We start from the raw sequence: 1,708 nt of genomic DNA on the forward strand, positions 1-1,708 counted from the left end.
CATCTCTACTGAAAATAGAAAAAATTAGCCAGGCGTGGTGGTGGGCACCTGTAGTCCCAGCTACTCGGGAGGCCAAGGCAGAAGGGTCGCTTGAGTCTCACTCTGTTGCCCGGGCTAGAGTGAGTGCCATGGCGTCAGCCCAGCTCACAGCAACCTCAAACTCCTGGGCTCAAGCAATCCTACTGCCTTAGCCTCCCAAGTAGAAGGGACTACAGGCATGCGCCACCATGCCCGGCTATAAAGCTTCATTTTAATTAACAAGAAAATTTATAAATTGTTGAAAAATTAATCTGAGTGCTTTCAGACCTGAAAATTAGGGTGATGTAGCTCTGTATCCAGAGTGACAGGAGGCAGCAGGATTTGCTGGGTGACTGTAGCTGACTTTCACTATCTAAGTAGTTCCTCTTTCATTTAAAAATGAAATAAGGAAGAAGGAAGAGCAAAGAACCACTTACGGGTCAAAGACAAGCCGTGTGATGTACTCCTTTGGCATTCGAGGCAGCTGATGGGAGAACACGTTCTGTAGGCCGACCAGCCACATCAGGATCTTCTTGTTTGGTTTCTGGTTCAAGGAATTGCCGACCACGTGAAATTCGATTACACCCCTGCGCTCTTCCAGCCTTGCCGCCTCATCCCTGGCTGAATGTGCTGACAGCAAACTGGTCTGGGATGCAGAAGACAGGAAAAAATTACACAGGGTTATTCACTTAAGACAGTGGGGATGGGACACATCAAAGCTTCTCGTCTTTGTTCTACTGAGATACACATTTGTGGATTTTCAGGGTCCTAAACACACACACACATTATGAAGACAAAATACAAAAGGCAGGTAAAGCATTTTGAAAAATCAAAGTATTACATGTGTACATGAATGATATCCGGTATGGACTGGGGGTCAGCAAACTTTTCTGTGAGGGGCCAGATAGAAAATGTTTTAGACATTGTGAGCCAAAAGGTCTCTATCACAACTACTCCACTGCTATTACAATGCAAAAGCAGCTCAGCTATAAACAGTATGCTAAAGAATGGGTTAGGCAGCGTTCCAATAAAACTTTATTTAAAAACAAAAAACAGAGCAGATCAGATTTGGCCTGTGGGCTACAGATTGCCAGGCCCTGGTTTAGAGAAATCCCATCCAACAGAGCTTTAAAGACCCTTGGGAATGACAGACCTAAATTCTCATTACAGGCCCAACAGTGGCAGTCACATTTACATTCTTAACACCTCTTTTGGAGGACAGTTTGCTTTCCAGAGGAATATCTGTTGATCCACGTACAACCACAGCTGGCAGCACAACCTCGTGCCAGCACTTTAGGCTCCCCATCCTACTGAATCCACCCCGTGGTATGCAGGTAAATGCTCAATGAACAGCTCTCCAGGGAAGAAAAGCCCTAACTGATAGCACTTGCTCATTTCATTAGCCTGCAGCTGGCTGTCCAGGTGACCAGGTGCCACTGCGGTCAATTTCAAGCTACCAACATATTTAACAACCAGCTCACAAAATTTCCAAAAATTTAACAATTTTACTGTACATGCCAATACAAGCCAGGGCCGGCACACAACTAAATCCACCCAACAAATTTTGAAATGTATGGTTGCAGCCTCGTTTTACATTTGAAAAAACTAAACTCATTTTAATCTGTGAAGTTACTAAATCCCTAAAAACCTAGTCTGAAGCCCCAACAGACTGGATATCTAGAAGGAAAGG

At 44.5% G+C, this 1,708-nt stretch overlaps 1 protein-coding gene across 1 annotated transcript in view; it reads right to left on the minus strand.

The window, feature by feature from the left end:
* The window catches only part of KAT2B (K(lysine) acetyltransferase 2B), a 152,606-nt gene that overhangs the window by 46,443 nt on the left and 104,455 nt on the right, over positions 1 to 1,708 (minus strand). The window contains exon 9 of the mRNA XM_012663159.1: positions 455 to 664. Coding sequence (XP_012518613.1) covers positions 455 to 664 — 210 coding nt within the window. The remainder of the gene's footprint in view (positions 1 to 454; positions 665 to 1,708) is intronic.

The sequence above is a fragment of the Propithecus coquereli genome, unplaced genomic scaffold (genome assembly GCF_000956105.1).
Source record: "Propithecus coquereli isolate 6110/MARCELLA unplaced genomic scaffold, Pcoq_1.0 Scaffold12, whole genome shotgun sequence".
NCBI classification, from domain to species: domain Eukaryota; kingdom Metazoa; phylum Chordata; class Mammalia; order Primates; family Indriidae; genus Propithecus; species Propithecus coquereli.